Raw genomic sequence first — 19,106 nt, forward strand, 5'->3', positions numbered from 1 at the left:
CACAATGTCATTTCCAGATTCCAACTAATTTTTACAACATGTAATTATGACTTCACCATGTGAACGTTGTACCTACTAACTGCCGCGGATTCATTTTGGTGTTATGTTTAGGCATTGATAATGTTGATAGAAATTTATGATTCCTTGTCCAAGGATGTGAACGACTCAAAGTAGAATAACCTGGATATTTCATAGTATATAACTGATTTAAGTTATCATTCTCCGTTCTCTTTGCTGATGGTAGTACTTTCTATGCCTTGTAGTTACTGTTTACATGTAATCTGTTTCCTTAACTTAAGTACTTATAATCAGATCAGTTTCTTTTTAGAGATTACATGTGCACAAAATGGCAGTAAATTAATCGTAATCTGCAATTCTATCATGAACCTAGGTTCAAGAAACATCCAAAAGATATTTTGTACTACCATTTTACTCTCTATTAAGGCTGGTTCACACGGCAGGATAATTAGGCCGATTTTAGCCCCGATTCACCCCTTCCGACAATCTTAGGATGCTCCGATTATCGTAAAATAATCTGATCAAATATTTCTGCCGTGTGTGGTGTCCCCCGAGGACAAACAATCACGCAGCCTGTGGCGTGTATCCAATCAGAAAGTGAGGTGACGAGGCGGTGATCAAAAATCAAAACAGCGGGCGTATATAATGTAACAAATACAAATAAAGTCGATGGGCATAACTATATCCACAACTGCAGTCCACCAGAGTACATGGAAAGAATATATGAACGTTTATTTCAACGGTTATTAATCGGTGTAGTACGTAACATTTCTATGAGATAAAACAACAACTTTCCTCCATATCATGATGTAGCAAGTATAGTCCACGCTCGCGTTGTCTCCACCTCTTTGACAATCGCCTTTTCTTGTTTTTCTTATGTTTTTTTTTTCCCGTTAAAAACAAAGCACAAACTATGGCCACTGCATCCTCTTCGTCAGCCATGATTGTTTACTCTGAAGTCACGTTTGATCTCGAGGGATTTTGCAAGATTTCCCGTCTGACCTGGGAATGCTCGGGAGACAAATCGGTTCGTGTGTGATGTGTTGAGATTGCCGTGTGGCTGCACACCACACACTGAACGACCAAAACTGTTAGACCCGTGATTTTTTTTTATCGCCGTGTGTGGGGTCTCTCAGGTTTGGAAAATCGGCCGACAATTTTAAAATCGTCCCTTGTGAACCAGGCCTTATATGGCAAATGCTACACTTGTGATCCTTTCTTTAAGGCACTGGTTGAACCAAAATGGCCTTATTTTCTTAATGCATTATAACTGTTTTTTTTGTATCTTGAAGACCCTTTTCTGCTTTTCATCTTGAAGACCATATTCAAAATCCTATATATAAAAATAAAAAAATACTTAAAACCAAAACTGAATATTTTTATACAAATTTAATCAACCAGATTTGTGAAAATAATCAATTATAAAGATTTAGATAACTGTGGAAAAAAGATGATGATAATAATAATAATAATGGAAAAGGTGTTTTATTTGACAGAACCCAGCCCTGGCACGCACACACACCCACACACACACACACACACACACACACACACACACACAAAACCTGTTTATTGAACGTTTCATCCTGTTGTTTGGCAGGGAATGTGCTTGTTGCTCTGCAGGTGCTGCCAGTACTGGATCAGCTCATTGGGTTCAAACCCATGGGAGGTGATCAGGTTGCTGTACGTACAGCTAGAGTAGGGCACTTGCCAGTGATTGAACAGATGTTCATTTGGTGGCGGCTCTGGCTCTATCTTCAGTTTAGCTAGACAAATACCCACGTAAACGTCTTCTAAATGCAGTCTGGGTATGGTCAGAGATGCCACATATATCCTTTGAGCCACATCACCTGAGAAGACGTATCCAGTCCCAGAACAAAAGGTGGGGTATCGCCTTCCAGGGAACAATTCTAGGGGCATATACCATTTACTCTCGTTGTTTCGGTTTGGGAAGAAGCCTGTCATGTGAAGTCCGGTGAAATACTTCTGTGTCTGTTGCCCTTTGGGCTTTAGGATTTTCTCCATGAGGTATTCGGTGTTGACAAACATATCGCTGTCGGTCTTCATGACATATTTGGCCTCGGGACAGTACTTTGTGATCCAGTACATCCCCATCAGCGTTTTTAGGGTAAGGTTGTTGTAAGTGTCCCTGTAATCTTGTTGGATGATGTCATGATACCGGTCACTTTCTTCTTCTATTGTGTGCTGTAGTTTGCTGCCATTTCTTTGGGTGTCTTGATTTACACCTATGAAAAAAAGCCTGATGATACCCAAACCCCAAGCCACACTTTCATTGGCCCACGTTTTCCTGATGGCATCCCTGGCATCTGTTTTCTTGGGCTCAACTGCAATCAAAAGCACTAAGAAAGGAGCTCGCAGCAGACATGAGAATGGTTCGTTAAGGATGTACTCATAAGGTTCATCTTGAAGTATCTTTGCCACGCTCATCTCGTCGTTCAAACTGATGTTCAAAAGCGAGGAGTTTTCCAACTTCTGCTGCAAACTTCCATCCGTAGCTGAGATGTTTTCATTTGACGTCAGTAGTTTAGAAGACTCTTCAAGCTCCTTCAACCTTAATAGATATGTCATGGAGAAGTTGAAGGAGGTTTTTATGGTTTGGAGCTCTTGAGCAGCAAGTGTCTCCTGGGTGATTTTACAGTGCCACTGACCCTGATAAACGAGTCTTCCCACAAACACGAGCACAATGAGGAAAATGGCGACACTGCAGTATCTGTGCTTTCGCTTCCATCGCATGATCTCTTTGGTTCTTTGGATTTGTCAAGCCTTTGAGTAAACTGTCCAGATATGTGGAAACCTGCAAATAAAAAAGGGATTTTTTTTTACTTGTTCATCTTAAAGCATATCATCACAGGCAAGAGCTGCAGAAAGCAGACAGCTGCTTATGCTTATACTTTGATGTCCTACACTGATCAGTCTGTGCAGCACCGCTTCAAATCCAACGGGCCTAATGGTTCACCCAATTCATTCAAACTGTGCATTGAGAAATTAAATGCCACTATGTTGCTTGGAGACAAGCAGTTCTGCTTTGTCTTTATATTTTTGTTGCCAAAATTTAGCAAAACATACAACATTGTGTCTAAAATAACACTAACTTCTTAATTTCTGAACTGTTGTATAAGACCGTTATCACATTTGCACTCGTGTGATATTGCACTTAGCCTTATCTTTAATTTTAGGGAAATTCTACCTACGTTCTCTGGGCTCCATCATGAAGTGAGTTTTTGCCCTGCCTCATTTGTCATCAGTCAACTGTATGAAATGTCAGATGACCCACATAGGTCTGGGAAGTGGCTTAAATGTGTTATATTTTTTACATGTTTTTCACCGTGATTAATTGAATTAACATGTTAAATTATCAGCCTATATATACTTGATATTTTTATAAATTTATATTGTTACATATTTTAATTCATAAATATGAATCAAATCCCTACATTCAAACAGTAATGAATGAGAAACAGAGCCTACTTTTTTTCCATTGTATAGGTTTCTCTATGGCGGAGTAGAGAATGATCACATGAGCCCTTTTGTCTTTTTTTCCTGTTGATATGACCACTGCGGCACTTGTCGCGGAAATCGCCAGCTCTCCATTAAAAAGAATGGGATTGTGTTGCTTTATCACTTGAAGTGAATGGGGATTAACACTCTACAGTGGACACAAGCAGCGCAATGCAAAAAAAATACTATAGAGCCCATAATAATCAGTGATTGTCTACGCTGAATGCTGTGACATGACATTCCCAACAGTAAACTGCTGCTGCCTCGTTCTATTAATTACGTACGGACTCAGAATTCAAAGGATGTCCAATGGTTGCTTTGTCCCTTCCAGTGTAGACAGACTTTAATTGTTGTCGTACCCAGTGTATACATGATGTGATTTACCTTTCCAACAACTAGTTTTTTTTTTGTTTGTTTTTTTACATGGTTAAGTTGGCTAAGTGTTTGTTCTGTCCGAATTGTTTATAATTGAATTTATTGCTATGTCCAATACCATGTTGTGCAAAGTTAATACACTTAAAATTCCAGTTATGAATGACGAGGACAAAAGATTTGTAGCTGTGTATAGTCGTCTAAAATACAGCCTCAGTTATCTTTTATCTAGATTACACATACCCAGGGCATTAAGTTCTCAAGCACCATGCCAGATCTCAAGCATTCTGTGATTGGCTGCGGAAAAAAAAAGTCGTCCTACATTTAAAAACACTTGTTGATCATCACGTTTGAATTAAATGAGTTTGCCTATCAATGTGTGAGGAACACAGCTTTTTTTATACTCCGCCAAACTAACATTAATAGCCAGTCAGAGCATAAGACACACACCATAGTATCCAATTGCAGAGTCGCAGCTGATGAATGAAAAAGAGGCCTTGGTCTTGTGCGTGACACATTGAAAAAAGCTCCGAGATGCAATGGTCCAAGATTTCCATCTGTTCCATCTGTCTATATCGCAGTATCAAAGTGAGTTTCTTACTTTGCATGTGCCAATATATTACAATTAAATGGGTTTAAATGTAGTTGAACCACATGAAACATCCCCAAGCCGTTGGTGCCCTCTGCAGGTATTTGTTATAATATAGGCACATTGTATTGTATTTTTAAGTGTTTAATAAAACCATGTACTTGATATCGATACTTTATTTGCGGCCAGTTATAGAGTACAATGGAAGCAATCAAAAACAACAAAAGAGCAATGATATAAAGTGCTATAACAAGTCTGTTAGCTTCAATGCAGTAAACGCAGCGAGGGCTTTTAAATAATATAATAAATAAAAAGAAAACTGATAGAATAGAAAAAGAATAAAGCAAGTTAGTGTAAAAGCTATTTTTTGTATAATGTACAGAGCCCCTAAAGGAAAAATTTTTGTTTTTTTTGTGTTCCCTCTCAAAACTTTTGCATTCTCTCACAAAACTAGTTGAGTTCAGACAAACACCTGTTTACGTTACAGCTTGTAGTGGTTCATACAGCTTCATAAGTTCAGAATGGAGTGGTTCAAAGAGTTTTGTTTTGAACTTGAAGAAATAGTCAGTGCATGCTTAGTATGTCCCAAAACCGTGCCATAATAAAACGCTTAATCTAAAACACTGTGTGACGAGAGCCCAGGGAACGGAGCGAGGCCGTGGAGCACCTGCGCCATTCACCGGTGTCGAGTCCCACATAACAACAGGAAGAGTAGCCTATGTCCAAGCTCAGCTGGTTTTGTGAAATAATGCAAAAGATTTGCAAGAAAACACAAAGTTTTGCGAGGGAACCCAAAGTTTCTCGAGGGAATGCAAAATCTTTGCGAGAGGATGCAAAAAAATCACAAAAAAAAACATGTTTTCTTCCCACCCCAAATTGTTTTTTTTTTACTCAGATTTTTTTTTTCACCACAATGATCTTTTAGGGGCTCCGTATAAATGAAAATAAAATAGAATGCAAATAGATGGCTAAGGACTGCTCAGATTGAGTTGGGGAGGTCATTCCACCAGGAGGGAACATTTTAATTTAAAAGTCCATAAAAGTGGCTTTGTGCCATCCCAAAGAAGCACAATCAAGCAACATTCTAGATGACACAAGTGTATTACTTTATATATAAATGGTCAAATTAAAGTTTATTTTCCACTAAATATATCAGATTACTCGCTTGTCAAAATAATCAGTAGATTACTTGATTTAGCAAAATAATAATTCCTTAAGAACATTTCAAAATACAACTGCATTGTTTTACTCTTTGGGATTAAAAGACATATTTTGTCATTTGAAAATTTCTTAACGTTAAAATATTGTCACACCCCTAGTGTCGATAAGCGGTGATATAGCTCATAATTTTCCAAGTGTATGATACAGCTTTCATTTTTCAGCTCAATCATATATTCATGAAATTGAAAATCATCAATGTGTGGTGCTTGAGAAAATTCAGTCCTTTACTCACCTTCAAAATAGTCCAAACTTGTGTGATTTTCTTTAGTGATGCATTAAAGATATTTTGAGATGTTTTCTTAATGTTTTTTTTTCTTCGTCAAAGTCCCCTTTTAATACCATCTGAAAACACAGCCAAAGGTGACTGATGGATCATTTCCTCTTCTCTTTTTTCTAGATCTAGTGCACACTACAGCCTTTGTGTTGTCACTAGCTAATTGTAGGTACACTTTCAGAGACCGAATGCTTTTCCATGTTTAGCCAGAAATCAATGTGAATTATTCTTGGTCACGTCCAAATCATCCAAATAATAATAATGAAGCCCACGCACATGAACATAGTTTGGGCTAGCTGCTCCCAGATTGCTGTGAAGAATGAGACCGTTTTGTTTTGTCAGTACGGTTTCAAATATAAGCTGTATGCTTTCCCATTGTACCATTTTATAACGCCTGTAGGGTGTTCCTACTCCTATGATTTGTCAAGCCTTTGCTTTTCATCTCTTTGATTTGCTGCTCCTCTTCCTGCAGAATTCACAGATGATGATCTCTCCCAGCTTGGCTTTAGGCATTTCCTGGGTTAACTATTTCAGTTGCCAAGATCAACTGAAACGCGATTCAGAGCTAGGCAAAGCAGTCCACTCCTATTTCTGGTATACTTTCGTTCTTCTTTCACATACAGTGATGATCGGCTGCAAGGGTGCGGCTTCCTTTTTGTGGTCTGCTTTTCTGATCATTAAGAAATAAAGGAGTTGGGGAAAGGTGTGAACACAGCCCTGTTGACATCTTCAAACACACACACCCCTTCATTCATGTGACCTGCTTGAGCAAAGAAAACTCCATCGGTGACAGAATGGAGAAAAAAACCTTGGGAGAAACCAGGCTAAGTTGGGGGATCAGTTTTCCTCTGACCAGACGAAACCAGTCGTTCAATTCCAGGCTGCAGCAAAGTCAGATTGTGCAGAAGAATCATCTGTTTCCTGTGGTCCTGTCCTGGTGGTTGTCTGAGACAAGGTCTTTACAGGGGATCTGTATCTGGGGCTTATTATGCTGCTGACGCACTTTCTATATGAAATTGATTGTCCTTTACATTCACAAAATATTAGGGTTCTTAATTTCAAACATCTCTTTTGCATGCAAAGTTTTGAATTATCAACAAAAAATGGAAAGTTAAATTTTACTGGTATTTCTTTTAATTAAAACTAGGGCTGGGTTGAAAAAAAAATTCTCAATTTTAATAGATTCTTATTTTTATGAAATGATATTGATTCATTAATCCAAAGAATCAATTTAGTCTAGCCTGTCAGATAATGAACAGATGGCCTCCCATCCAAAAAACTGCAATAAGCTTGATGTGAAACAAAGTTACTGTTCTTCAATATAACATTTTAGAATAAATCTGTCAAGTTGTGACAACCACCATTTAAATGTAAATTTAGTTTGTTTTTTTTCTTCCTTGAGAAAATTTGCCATGCCCTTTTCCTGATATTTATCCTAAATCAATATTGAATTTAATTTAATTCGAATATCAATCTTGTGTAAAATAATAGAATCGAATTGTGAATTCCGTGTCAAAACTAGGGCGGCCCTCGAGTAAGGATTTTTCTGGTCGACTTGTCGTTCATTTGAAGCATTAGTCGACTAACCTTGTTTATTAATAAACCATTTAAACATTATAATGAGCCTTTAATTGACTATGTAGCCTAAGTGCTCAAGCACACACATAAAGCTTGCCACAGTGGACCGCAGAAGTAATGATTGAGTTAGTCAGGAAAAAAAAAACGTAAGCAGAATGCATTAACATATTAATAATTTGCTAAACTAGTGCTTTCTTTGTTTTCGGATTAAAAGATGAACTCGGCGACTCTGACTCGTCATCTCCAGAGTAGTAGACTCGCCTGTAAGCATGTTTCATACAGATTAATCTGAGAATAGGCCATTTGTTTTCCATTTGAATTTATTATTATTATTTTTTTGAAAGTAGACATTTTACTCTCAATAGATGTTTTTAAAAGGCTGTAAGGCAAAATATACATTGAGTCCACACAGACTCAAGTTCACAGAGACCGAGACGGTAGAAAGTGCATCATGTTTGCTCAAATTTTAGGTTGATGAATGATAGGCAAGCGGTAGGATCGGGTTAGTCAAAGTTTTGTGTGGAACAGCGTTAATTTCGTTAAACAATTTTCATAAATGTATCAATTTTTTAAACTGATGATAAGAATAAAAATTCATTTTAAAATGACAAACTGACGGAAATCTATTGGCATTTTCATTAATAAAAATGAGAAAATGTTTGGTAGGGACTGTTTGGGAAGAGATCTTGTCAGAACTAATCTCCTGTGTGGTTGGGAGTTTAGATGCGCACATTTGAACTGTAACAGTCTGTTGATCTATCCAGCGGGACATGAGCTAGCATACACTTGCCTCGCTTCTCAAAAAACATTCAAAAATTGTCAATATCTGGGAGTAAGAGAAGAGCAGATATAAGGTAAATGACAAAGTGAGACTGTTTTCTGAGTGCGCACACCTGAATCATGCACACAGAAAAGTGCTTCTCTCGCAGCGTACAAGTACTGAATTCAGCTCTGTCACGTTGCATGAATGGAGGAATACACAACATTATGCTGAACTGCCCTGTTTGACAAGTACCCGTTTGGTTACATTTTAAGTGAATGAAAATAGTTTGTAGAATATCGGATGTGTATCCGTATAATGAACCAGAGCATTCAGTTTTAAGGGGACAGCAGCTTGAGTAAGTTGCTGTTGTCTGTGTCATTAATATTAATCAAGCAACAAAAGAAAGAGAGAAAATCACTCACTGTTATTGACTGAATTACTTTAGTAACCCTAATAAGGATTCTTCTAAATTGATTTATATAAATGTCTCTATGAAGTTATTGTAAGTTGTTATAAACAATTATTATATGATCATTGTTTCATTTGATGAAATGTTCTTGTTTCTTAAAATAAGTGGTTTTATTTAATTTTAATTTAAAGGTATGTTGTGTGTGTGATAGATCTTTCTATATTGCATGCTAAAATATTAATATAAAACCTATATGAGTTTGGGCAGAATGTGGAAGTAGTAGTTTTAGTTAGTATAATGCATTTATTAAGTATTTATCTAAAAATTTTCCAATGTCCTTAAAACAAATGTGCCAACTGAATGCTATGAAAACATATAGTGCTAATCAATTTATTAGACCACCTCTCATAAGGCGAAACACAAATTTTAGGAATCTGTCAAAAAATTTAATTCTACAAATTCTATGTAATTTTGACTTGATAAACTGAAAACTAAATCGTATTTATTCACATAACAAAAATGGCCTCCTTAGACAACAGCTTGTATGCTTGCTGGCATTATGTACTTTTTGACTAATTGGGTATCTGAATAAAAAAAACACTAAAGCACTTGACCATTTTTTTTCTGCCTTTCACATATAACAATAATTATAGCATTAAAAATAGTTTACTACTATTACTAAAAAGCTTAAGCATATTTCAGGTCTAACCAATATAGAAAGCTATAATTATTTTGGTAATTACCAGTACTGTTAGTTAAGAGCCGCAGTGGCACAAACCTTACAAAATTAGTTAAAAACCTTACATTAATTTTGTTTTAATAAATTGAATCTTTAACAAATTGGAAATTGGAAGCTGCTGCTCATCCTTTCCCTTCACTGAATGGTACGTGTGTGTGTGTGTGTGTGTGTGTGTGTGTGGAGTCAGTTATTTCGGCAAGAGTGAAACGAAAGTGTGGGCTCTTGTTACAAAACTAAGTGACACCAGTGTCAGGTGCATATATGAAGTAATGTAATAGCGAATGGAGGCAACACTAGCAATATAATAAAACATTTACTAACAAAACACAACATATACCTCAAGCAACTGGAGAGACACATTCACATTAAATGTCAATTCAGCGGTAGAGTTACACTCACGAGACACTGCACTTATTTGCAATCTCAAAAGTACATTATTTGCATGTGCTTGAAGGCCTAGCCAGTGAAACGTTTTATTTGCATGCTGTACTTGAGCTGCACATGTGCTTTTATATTTTATATCTATCTATCTATAATCGCAATGCATTTAAAATGCGCTGCGTCCTCAATTTTCAATTTGACTTCACATTTGTACAATTTTGTCTTTACTTTCAAGCAGTCATATATATATACATATGGTCTGTACCTGACCTGGTTTCGTAAGTTAGTAGTATTACCTCCTGCTAGTGTGACATTGGAAGCAGTGTTTGTGTAGAGAATAAATGAGCTTGCTTCTTTATGATTATCATATCATTTCACATTGGGCACGGTTCAGTTGGACTCGGGCGCGGTTCGCATGCAGTGTGAGCGCTAACCGTGCCGGAGCACGGAAAAGGACGCGTTGCATCACGGTTTTGCGACGCTCCAAAACCAACATGCCAGGGAAAGGGTCGCTTTGGTCTACGGCAGAGGTGCAAAACGCATAAAAACTAAAAACTGCAAAGTCCTTGCTGCACTTCAGCTGGTACATTGCAAACATCCTCATACGAGCAGCGCGATTACGTGAAAATTTTCGCGCCACTAAGGCGACGCATCTGTTTAACAACAGGTTGTGAGAGGGCTGTGGACCAAACGACACAAAATTATCCACAAAGAAAACACCGCGATGTACTCCATTGCGTTCAGAGAGCGCCGCTCTTCCTGTTTATCCCGAAACCGTCGCACCATAATGACGTAAGCGTGCTCCGGCACGAATGCTGAAACGCTATATGTGAGTGCAGGCCAGAGGGGGAGTGGGGAGGGGGGCAATCGTACTCGGGCCCGGTTCATGGCAACCGTGCCTAGTGTGAGTACACCCTTAAAAAATGTGGTTCAGGAAGCGAGTCGGTACAGTTTTCTTTTTCTTTTTTTGCCGTCCGAGTTGCGGTCGGTTAGTTGAAAATGTTGTTCGGGTGCTGGTTGTTTATACATTAACCCGCACATCACTGGTAGATGCCTCGTTACGGAGCATCTTTCTCTTTTTTTTTTTTTTTTTTTTTTTTAAGAACCACCAGATGCCACGGTTTGAGAGACTCAAAGCTTTAAATATTTTCCCGAAAACAAAGGAAAGCCTCAGTGTTTTACAAGGCTTCATTTACCCATCACTGCCTCCTACATATTTAATTGTACGTGACATGATTTAAACAGCTTATGTCTTCAAGTTGTTCTTAAAAGCCGAAATGTGGCCAGATGTCGACTTTTAAAGTAGTTGGATCTTTTATTACTTGGACTTGCGTCTCGCCTCCCTCTGCCATTAGGAACGTCTGATATTAAGCAGCGCCACGTAGGATGAGTGTATGACATCAATCACAAAAGCATAAGGATCCGTCTGCTCTATCACTCTTGCAGTACTTGATGTCATACCCTGGTCATTCTGCGAAGCAGCACTTCAAGGCGAATGCGCCTAATGTATGCTACCGTGACTAATGACGTCAGAAAAGCGTCATTACATTATAATGGTTTATGGTCTATTACTGAACGCATAACCGAATGGTCCTTATATGCATCGTGATGCACTGAAAAGACTATTAAGTTCGACACCCCAATCTATAATACATTTATATGCGTGTATATGTTGTATGCAGTGGGAAAGGGTATATTGTCACAGATTGGCCTGTGAACTAGGCTAATTGAAATGCATCTTCCTCACCTGAGTCACCATCGTCATTCATGGGCATTTTCTCTGGATTTCTTTTTTCTGTAGGAAGGTGCATCTGCTAGAAAGGCCCAAACACCAGCTCTGCAGCCTGTTCCCAGACCAGGTATGGATGAACTCCTTGAAGTTTAAAGAATTATTCTATGTAATGCGATACAGCTAAAATATTCCATACATGATGTTATCACTTATAGATATTTATTTATAGGGATGCGCACAATATTGGATTTCTTTCCGATATGCTGATAATTTTCAACTCATTTTGACCTATAGCTGATGCCGATAACAATTATTATTTTTAATTTTGGTTAGTTTTTAACAATAACTTATTTGTTTGTGAATTAAATAAGCAATAATAAAGTTATTTTGTAATGACAGTACGTTGATTTGAAAATAACTATACATAAACTATATTAATCAGTAAGAGACCATGCAAGTTGGTGTATTCCCCTTATTGGCAAGACATTTTAGTGTCATTTTTCATGTCGGGCTGATGCCAATATTTATATTTGAAGCCATTGTTGGCCAATTCCGATATTGATCCGATAATATCGTGCATCCCTAGTTATTTAATTTCTCTGTAACTTTTTAAAAGGGGAATCATTTTTGCAGCCATAACTGCAACAAGATTTGTTTTTTCAGGCTATGAGAACCATTTATGCTCCTGAGCTAAACCTATTTCACTTATGTTTTGTAATTTAAAGTAATTTCTTCTACTTTGATATTTGATATCATTCCATTTGACAATAGTGGTGTTAGAAATTACTCACTTCACATTCACCCTTTTCTTGACCACATAATATCAAGAGTATTTATAGAAAATAATCTGAACATCATCTAATCGCTCACTTAAGTGGTTAGTTCACCCCAAAATTTAAATGTCACTAATGACTCACCCTCATGTTGTTCCAAACCCGTGAGACCTCGGTTTATCCTTGGAACACAGTTTAAGATATTTTAGATTTAGTCCGAGAGCTTTCTGTCCCTCCATTGAAAATGTATGTACGGTATACTGTCCATGTCCAGAAAGGTAATAACCCTTGTAGAATGCTTTGACACTATTTTGACTTCTTGATAAACTATTAATGTTCTTTTGAGTTTGAGATGGCATTTGAAAGCACAAATAATCATGCGTCACATCTGTCATTTTAGTTTGACGTATAAAATATCCAATATATTTATCTAATTACTACAAATTTTCATAGTGGTAGCATGTGTATAACTTATTACTAATTTTCTTTTACAATGTGTCCATATATGGAGTGTTTTTCTTTTATTTACTTATTTCTTTCTTGTCTTTAGTCTCTCAAGCAAGACCACCGCCTAACCAAAAGAAAGGTATGTCTTTAACAACATTAACAAATGTATATCAAATTGTTTTATTTTTATAACAAAATAAAAAAGCACATGAGGATATGGAGACAGAATTCAGGAAAATGTAAGTATTTAATACATCTTTCTCTAGTGTGAATGTATGTAATCTAAAAGATGACTATATATATATATATGACCACAAAAGGTCATTGCAAACGAGGCTGGCTGTTCACAGAGAGGTAATAGACAGGTGAAGGGGAGGAAAAGATGTGGTTAAAAAAAAAAGTGTACAAGCAATAGGGATAACCGCACCCTGTAGAGGATTGTGAAACAAAACCCGTTCAAAAATGTGGGGGAGATTCACAAAGAGTGGACTGCAGCTGGAGTCAGTGCTTCAAGAACCACACAGACATATGCAAGACGTGTTTTCTGAGGTCCAATGTCAACACAGCTGTATACCAGGAAGTTTTAGAGTACTTTATGCTTCCTGCTGCTGACCAACTTTATGGAGATGCAGACTTCATTTTCCAACAGGACTTGGCACTTGAACACAGTGCCAAAGCTTCCAGTACCTGGTTTAACCTGTTAACTGTCACTCACTTTTTTGAAGATACACTTGAATGTGCATGATACAAACCTACATTTTTACAATTCATGACTGAAAACATTTTGTAACATGATTTTGATGTGCCATTTACATGGTAATGCAATGTCTGATTTTAAAATGGGTTTTAAAGGATGAATTTTGAGATTTTATGTTTTCAAGTGATATATAACTTCTGATGATTTCTAAAATGTGATAGAGAAAAAGGCAACGAGGAAGTCTTTTTTTTTAAACAAAGGTCAAAGCTCCTTTTGTAATGTAGATTTCTGAGGGTGCACTCTTGTCATAAATTGATCTATTACTTTTCCTACATAATTTTTAACAAATAATATTGGTAAAGTCAGATGTTATGTCAGACCCAACAATGCAGAAGAGCTGAAGGCCACTATCAGAGTTACCTGGTCTTTCATAACACCTGAACAGTGCCACAGACTGATCGACTCCATGCCACGCCGCACTGCTGCAGTCATTCAGACAAAAGGAGCCCAACTAAGTATTGAGTGCTATACATGCTCATACTTTTCAGTTGGACAAGATTTCTAAAAATCCTTTCTTTGTATTGGTCTAAAGGTATATTCTAATTAGAGTTGACTAGAACATCCAGAGTAAAAACCAGAATTTAAAATGTTTTTTTTTTTATTATTCATTTATCATACTGCAAGATCCCTGCAGTTAGCTAGTTTATTTTTAACAATTTTTTTTTTCCCAGGTTCTAGAACTCCCATTATCATCATCCCTGCAGCTACAACATCTTTAATCACAATGCTCAATGCCAAGGAACTCTTACAGGACCTCAAGTAAGTGCTAATAATACTACTATAATATAATATAAATAATTAATTATTTATTTTTATCAAACAACACATATCCCTCATTATTGTTGGAGGTGTTTTCTGTCAAACTGAAATGAAACCATTCTTATGACAACATGAAAGGAGCAAGTTGTCAAACCAGCTGTTCTTGGGCATCAGATGTTCTTCAGAACTTCCTCCTCTATAGTCTCGGGAAAATCCATTTCAGAACTATAATGGAACGAGGAAGATGGTTAAGTAAAAACAACAGATTGACTTGATGATATGATTTTGACAATCAACAAATGGTGATAAACAGAAATGTGAGATGATTAGTCTGTTTGTGAGCTTGATTTCCTGAAGGGGAGCTTAAACCGGTTTATGCACTTGGTTAGGGTATTATAGCTTTAATGAAAAAATCTGCAGTGTCTGCCAAACCAAACAACTTCACTAAACTTTATTTGTAGTGCTCCTCGCATCCTATAATGAACTGAGATTAGTTACTTTTTATAAGAAACAATAAAAATGAATAAGAGTCTCAGCTTTGAAATTGTCAATTCAAACACTTCATGCGTTTAGGCCAAGCATGCACCAACCATCTTTTCAATTTTGTAAGATGAATAGTTTATAAATTTAACAAAAGAGAAGCTTTCAGAGTCTCCTAGTGGTTTAACATTTAACAGGTTAAAGGTGCTAGAAATTGTTGAAAATGCTTGAATTTTAATGCAGTGTTTTCAGGGTTTGAAAAATGCTTGGATTTTGGATAAAGTGCTTGAAAATGCAGTTCCATTGGCTTTATAATTTGCTTTCTTACAGAATAGTTAATTTCTTAAGATGAAATAAGCAGCTCTGCTGGAGTTTAAACATGTGGCTGTAGTGTGATCTTTATTAACGTGGATGGAGCGGAGTGGAAGATAAAAAAAAACTTGCAGTGAGGTTGCTGCTTCAGTCGGGATGGCTTGAAAATGACAAATTACGGTTACAACTAAAACAAAATACTTGTAGCCTCTTATAGAATTTTTGTTTTTTTAATTATTAGTTGCACAGCCATAGTATAAAGTGTTCTTTATCTGGCTGTTAATAGTTTTTTCTTGTCAGGTTTGTCACGTCAGAGGATAAGAAGAAGCAGGGCATTCAGCGGGACAACGAGGTTCTGCTGCAGAGACGTAAAGATCAGGTTCAGCCTGGTGGTGCATCTATCAGTGTCACAGTACCCTACAGAGTGATCGACCAGCCGCTCAAACTCGCCCCACAGGACTGGTGAGCTCCTCTAGTACATTATCTGTGATTTATAGTTGAAACGCATGGTGTTATCAACAGGATTTGCCTGGTTCATTGTTAATGATAGATCCGTTCTTAAACCTATTGAGTAGTGAATTTTGTTTTTGCCAAAAACAATAAAAGCAGTATTTTTAAATAATCAACACTCAAATTAAGCTGAGTTGTATACATTTAAATTGCACATTAAGTCAATCTTTGTATACACTTTTTTTTTTTTTTTTTTTAATGAACAATTCATTGTATTTTTATGTAAACATTTAAGCTGTGGCGTTAATACCTTTTCATGACAGATTTATTAAGACATACTTTAAATAATGAAGACACCCCCAACTGGTTAAGTAAAAATATAAAGAATATGTAATGAACTGTATATTTTTAGCGACATGCTCTAAAGTTTAATTAGTCTTTTTGAGGTTTTAAGACACGTATAATATTAGAGACAGTTTATTATGATTATTTGATAGCTGTGATGTGCTAGGAGTAATGCTTAGTGATGCTCAACTGAAACCTATAGACTAAAATATTTATGTTGTGATTTTAAGAATCTTAATTAAATGCCATTGTTTTGTCAATGCTTTCACCCCTCCAAAACCTCATAAATGACTGATTATTCTTGTTGTTTGTTCACAGGGATCGTGTAGTGGCAGTGTTTGTCCAGGGTCCTGCCTGGCAGTTCAAGGGCTGGCCGTGGCTTCTGCCTGATGGATCCCCCGTGGACATATTTGCCAAAAGTGAGACGCAGCACATTTACTATACACCACATTGATTACATAAAGGAAAGAGTGTGTTTTATTCATGCTGATGTTCATTTAGTCCGAGCCTTTCACCTGAAGTACGACGAGGCACGGATGGACCCAAACGTACAGAAGTGGGACGTGACTGTGCTGGAGCTGAGCCACCACAAACGACACCTGGACCGGCCCGTCTTCCTCCGCTTCTGGGAAACACTGGACAGGTCAGGATTGCAACTTCTGTGTCTGTCAAACAGTGACTTTTCAGTCTACCTTTAGCATGGCACACACTGGATGCACCTGGAAGACTATACAGGCGCTGAGCTTTTGAATGCTCTAGTGTATAATGTTACAGAAGCTTTTAATTTCAATATTTCAGATAAATATTGATCTTTCTAGTCATCAAAATCTTGACAAATCACTAAACCATTTTAAATTGTAATGTTTTTTGAGCTGCAAATCAGAATATTAAAATGATTTCTGGAGGATCATGTGACACTGAAGACTGGACTAATAATGCTGAAAAAATAGCTTTAAAATCACAGAAATTAGTTACATTTTACAATATATGCAAATAGAAAGCAGTTATTTCAAATAGTACAAATATTTCACAATATTTCTGCCTTTGCTGTATTTCTGATCAAATAAATGCAGGATTGGTGAGCAGAAGTGAAAAAAAAAAGACTGCTAGTGTGTATGAAAATAGAAAACCTTTTATTCCTTTAATCAAAGCTGGATTTTCAGCATCATTACTCCAGTTTTCAGCGTCACATGATCTTTCAGAAATCATTCTAATATGACGATTTACTGCTCAAGAAACATTTCTGATTATCAAATTAAAACAGTTCATATGCTTCATTTTATTTTTCCAGGAAACTTTACAGTTAAAGCAGCGTTTTTGTAAAATGGAAAACAACATGCCTTTACTGCCATCGTTGCAGAATAGAGGCATTCATTTACATCTTATTGAATCTTGCCTTGACCTGTAGCCCACTTTTTTTATTTTCTCTCAATCAAATTTGAGTTTTTTGGTCTGTGTAAATATGCTTAAGATGCTTTTGATCGCTGCATAGTGTCTTTCAAGTTTATAATGTGAAAATGTTTCCAACCTTTTTGTAGTTCCTGCTAAAATATAACTTGAGTCGTGGTGCCTTTAGTAGGTACTTGAGTGTGCAGGAATTCAGTTAAACCACTTATAAATCTATTTTAAGGTAGTCTGGTTAAATATTGGGACACCGACACAATTCAAATCTGTTTGGCTCTATACACCACCACAATGGATTTGAATTTAAACAAACAAGATGTGCTTTAACTGCAGACTTTCAGCTTTAATTTGAGGGTATTTACATCCAAATCAGGTGAACGGTGTACAACAGTTTGTATATGTGCCTCCCACTTTTTAAGGGACCAAAAGTAATGGGACAATTGGCTGGTCAGCTGTTCCTTGGCCAGGTGTGTGTTATTCCCTCATCCCATTTACAAGGAGCAGATAAAAGGTCCAGAGTTTTTTAAATGTGCTATTTGCATTTGGATTCTGTTGCTGTCAACTCCCAATATGAGATCCAAAGAGCTGTCACTATCAGTGAAGCGAGCCATCATTAGGCTAAAAAAAAAAAACATCAGAGACATGGCAAAACCATTAGGTGAGGCCAAATCAATTGTTTGGAACATTCTTAAAAAGAAAGAACGCACCGGTGAGCTCAGCAACACCAAAAGACCCCGAAGACCATGGAAAACAACTGTGGTGGATGACTGAAGAATTCTTTCCCTGGTGAAGAAAACCCCCTTCACAACAGTTGGCCAGATCAAGAACACTCTCCAGAGTTTTTTGAGGGAAAGAAGTGGAATGTTATGCAATGGCCAAGTCAATCACCTGACCTGAATCTGACTAAGTATACATTTCACTTGCTGAAGACAAAACTGAAGGGAACATTTCCCAAGAACAAGCAGGAACCATCACAAGCATCACCAGGGATGATGATCCGGTGATGTCTTCCAGACTTAAGGCTGTAATTGACTGCAAAGGATTTGCAACAATTTATGATATTAATCTCTCCCATTACTTTTGGTCCCTTAAAAAGTGGGAGGCACATATACAAACTGTATATTCACCTGATTCGGATGCAAATGCCCTCAAATTAAAGCTGAAAGTCTTCAGTTAAAGCACATCTTGTTTAATTTCAAATCCATTGTGGTGGTGTATAAAGCCAAAAAGATTATAATTGTCGATGTCCCTATATTTATGAACCTGAATGTATTTTTCAACCCTTATAGTAATCATGTATAGTTCATCATCTGTACATCTCCTCTACAGATACATGGTCAAACACAAGTCCCATCTGAGGTTCTGAGACTGCTGGCCATCCACCGGTCAGCATATCGAGACTGTTGAGATCTTCCCTCCCTCCAGAGACCGGTCAAGATGTACTACTAGACACCTGATGCTCTCAGCCTTCCTGAAAGCACTTAGGAATTCAATCCGCTTCACTTTCTGCTGACACCAGTATGATTTGTTGTCTCTTCCTACACGCGTAGATGAGCAGGTCAGGGCGGGCAAGAGGAAATTAGGATCTTTGGGTTGGTCCTTGTCATGTTTTCTCAGTAGATTTGTATTTTTCGATTGTAAAGCAGTTGGTGATCAAGTCAGATTCAAAAGGAGATATTTGATATGTTTTTTGTAAAACATGAGCTGGATGAAAAAGCCATTGAAAATGGTGACCTGTTGATATAAATAAAATGACTGCTATGTCTAAATCTCGTTATTATAGA

General features: G+C 37.1%; 2 protein-coding genes across 2 annotated transcripts in view; one reads left to right on the top strand and one right to left on the bottom strand.

Moving 5' to 3' along the window:
* The window catches only part of LOC113038771 (parafibromin-like), a 29,258-nt gene extending 10,152 nt beyond the window's left edge, over positions 1-19,106 (top strand). Inside the window, exons 11-17 of the mRNA XM_026196418.1 lie at positions 11,665-11,722; positions 12,919-12,954; positions 14,244-14,331; positions 15,424-15,585; positions 16,237-16,337; positions 16,420-16,561; positions 18,652-19,106. Coding sequence (XP_026052203.1) covers positions 11,665-11,722; positions 12,919-12,954; positions 14,244-14,331; positions 15,424-15,585; positions 16,237-16,337; positions 16,420-16,561; positions 18,652-18,688 — 624 coding nt within the window. The 3' untranslated portion in view covers positions 18,689-19,106. The remainder of the gene's footprint in view (positions 1-11,664; positions 11,723-12,918; positions 12,955-14,243; positions 14,332-15,423; positions 15,586-16,236; positions 16,338-16,419; positions 16,562-18,651) is intronic.
* LOC113038780 (beta-1,3-galactosyltransferase 2-like) lies at positions 1,488-6,181 on the bottom strand. The gene is made up of 2 exons (XM_026196430.1): positions 5,952-6,181; positions 1,488-2,833 (listed from the first exon to the last, which is right to left on the bottom strand). The coding sequence occupies exon 2, from the start codon at positions 2,770-2,772 to the stop codon at positions 1,600-1,602; it is 1,173 nt and encodes a 390-aa protein (XP_026052215.1). The 5' UTR covers positions 2,773-2,833; positions 5,952-6,181; the 3' UTR covers positions 1,488-1,599.

This window comes from Carassius auratus, chromosome 2 (genome assembly GCF_003368295.1).
Source record: "Carassius auratus strain Wakin chromosome 2, ASM336829v1, whole genome shotgun sequence".
Lineage (NCBI taxonomy): Eukaryota > Metazoa > Chordata > Actinopteri > Cypriniformes > Cyprinidae > Carassius > Carassius auratus.

Bases quoted from the DNA above. Each gene is read 5' to 3' on its own strand.
- LOC113038780 (XM_026196430.1), bottom strand. From the start codon at position 2,772: ATGCGATGGAAGCGAAAGCACAGATACTGCAGTGTCGCCATTTTCCTC.